The 2,608-nt window shown below is 45.7% G+C and overlaps 1 protein-coding gene across 1 annotated transcript in view; it reads right to left on the reverse strand.

Annotated features, from left to right (window-relative positions):
• LOC112075501 (synaptotagmin-4) overlaps positions 1-2,608 on the reverse strand; it is an 11,889-nt gene that overhangs the window by 7,596 nt on the left and 1,685 nt on the right. Inside the window, exon 2 of the mRNA XM_070440934.1 lies at positions 1,363-2,324. Within this exon, the coding sequence (XP_070297035.1) occupies positions 1,363-2,324 (962 nt within the window). The remainder of the gene's footprint in view (positions 1-1,362; positions 2,325-2,608) is intronic.

The raw sequence follows: 2,608 nt of genomic DNA on the forward strand, positions 1-2,608 counted from the left end.
CTCTCTCTTTTACTCTCTCTCTTTTACTCTCTCTCTTTTACACTCTCTCTTTTACACTCTCTCTCTTACTCTCTCTCTTTTACACTCTCTCTTTTACACTCTCTCTTTTACTCTCTCTTTTACTCTCTCTCTTTTACACTCTCTCTTTTACACTCTCTCTCTCTCTCTTACACTCTCTCTTTTACACTCTCTCTCTTTTACAATGTACACATAACATGTGTGTACAATACAATATAATAGAATATAGTAGAACAGAGCCTACAACTCTCAGCCATAGTACTCCTGTCCTAGACATCCACAGCCAATGACAGCACTACACAGAGGATGGAATATCACTATCACATCTAGAATGATCTGTTCTAGAATGATCTGTTCTAGAATGATCTGTTCTAGAATGATCTGTTCTCGAATGATCTGTTTTAAAATGATCTGTTCTGGAATGATCTGTTCTAGAATGATATGTTCTAGAATGATCTGTTTTGGAATGATCTGTTCTGGAATGATCTGTTCTAGAATGATCTGTTCTGGAATGATCTGTTCTAGAATGATATGTTCTGGAATGATCTGTTCTAGAATGATATGTTCTAGAATGATCTGTTTTAGAATGATCTGTTTTAGAATGATCTGTTCTGGAATGATCTGTTCTGGAATGATCTGTTCTAGAATGATCTGTTCTAGAATGATCTGTTCTAGAATGATCTGTTCTGGAATGATCTGTTCTAGAATGATATGTTCTAGAATGATCTGTTCTAGAATTATGTGTTTTCGAATGATCTGTTCTAGAATGATCTGTTTTAGAATGATCTGTTTTAGAATGATCTGTTCTAGAATTATATGTTTTAGAACGATCTGTTCTAGAATGATCTGTTCTAGAATGATCTGTTCTAGAATGATCTGTTTTAGAATGATCTAGAGATTCTAAAGATACAATGGCTGGTAGAGTGAGAAATCTGCTATCTGATACAACTAAATGACTGTGGTTAGGTCCAAAAATGCCACCCTATTCCCTATATAGTGGACTCATTTTGACCAGAACCCTATAGGCCCTGGTCAAAAGAAGTGCGCTATAGGGAATAGGGTATTAGAATAGGGAATAAGGTGCCATGAGCTGCGATTCTACCTGTGTTTTTCCATTAGTACTGTGTGTTATTAGCCACCTGGAGGCTGTATTGTTAAATCAGGTAGAAACCCTCACTACCCCGAGGACTTCATTCATATTATGATAATGGTAATTATGCAAAGCAGATTTTGTATTAGACGCTAATGGTAATTATGCCAAGCAGAACTTGTATTAGACGCTGATGGTAATTATGCCAAGCAGAACTTGTATTAGATGCTAATGGAAGAACCCCTCTCTCTTACCCTGACATTCCTCTTTATGATCTCACGGCTCATGAGGACACGCCCCTCCGCCAGGTTGATCTCGGCCAATGGGACGAGAGTCTCGCCAATGACCTCATCACGGGAGAACCTATCGAAGCTGAGCACCATGAAGTGGAGGGACAGCTCCTGCACACGGACCAATGGGATCCCGTAGAAACTGAAGGTCTCGTCAAACGCCGGGTCCAGAGTCTTCCTCAGGACGCGAGTCTTGACCCGGTGCTTCTTCTCCGGCAGCAGGGTCAGCTTAATGTAGGGGTCAGAGGTCAGGGACTGCTCGTCGGTCGGGGTCAGCCCGTGGGCCTCCTTGATGTGAACCACGAAGGCCTTCTTCTCTGAGTTGTATTCCAGGGAGAAGTGAAGGGTCCCGAGGCCCACGTCAGGGCCTCCGTCCTGGGGTTTGTCTTGGTCAGCGGCACCCTGGGTGGGGATTGGGGTCTGGCCGGAGAGGCTATTGGCGGTGGTAATGGTTGTGGGGGAGGGAACCCCAGGCTGGGTGAACCCTGGGTGGGGGGAGGGAATGTCCAGATCTGGGGAGCTGCGGACCTTGGCGTGGGTCTGGGGGTTGGAGTGTGGAGGTTTGGTGGTGGAGGTGAAGTTGCCGTTCAGGTCACGTTGTTTCTCCAGGTCCAGGTGAAGGGGCGTTCTGCCCCCTGCTGGACTGGAGGCCGCTTGCTGTTGTCTTTGTTGTTTAACGTTGTTGCTGTTGGCGTTGCAGTTTCCGTTCACGTCGGTCTTGCTTTCATTGGCGGTGGCAGCAAACTTCTTCTTGGCGCTAAGACTCTCGGGGTAGATGTCGACGCCTTTGAGCATGTGCACAAATTTGTAGGGTGGTGTCGTCTGTGGCTTGGTGTTTTTACGCTGGCAGCAGATCCAGGCGAAGAGGGAGACGCAGGAGACGAGGCCAAACACACTCACCACTGCAACACTCACTGGCACCTCCACTAGAGAGAGAGAGAGAGAGAGAGAGAAAGGAAACCCCACCACACACACACGATCTAACGACTATTCCACCGACTACCACAAGCATCACCTATCACAACTAGCTACTTACTACCCACATGGTCACATATCACTCACTACCACACACACACACACAACGACGCTCAAGCATCACATCACTACTACCCGACCACCACCACACACACAAATCACACACACATCTACTCTTCACACAGCACTACGACACACTACTTCACGTACACATCAACACTCACACGATACGACA

This window comes from Salvelinus sp. IW2-2015, unplaced genomic scaffold, assembly GCF_002910315.2.
Source record: "Salvelinus sp. IW2-2015 unplaced genomic scaffold, ASM291031v2 Un_scaffold3203, whole genome shotgun sequence".
Lineage (NCBI taxonomy): Eukaryota > Metazoa > Chordata > Actinopteri > Salmoniformes > Salmonidae > Salvelinus > Salvelinus sp. IW2-2015.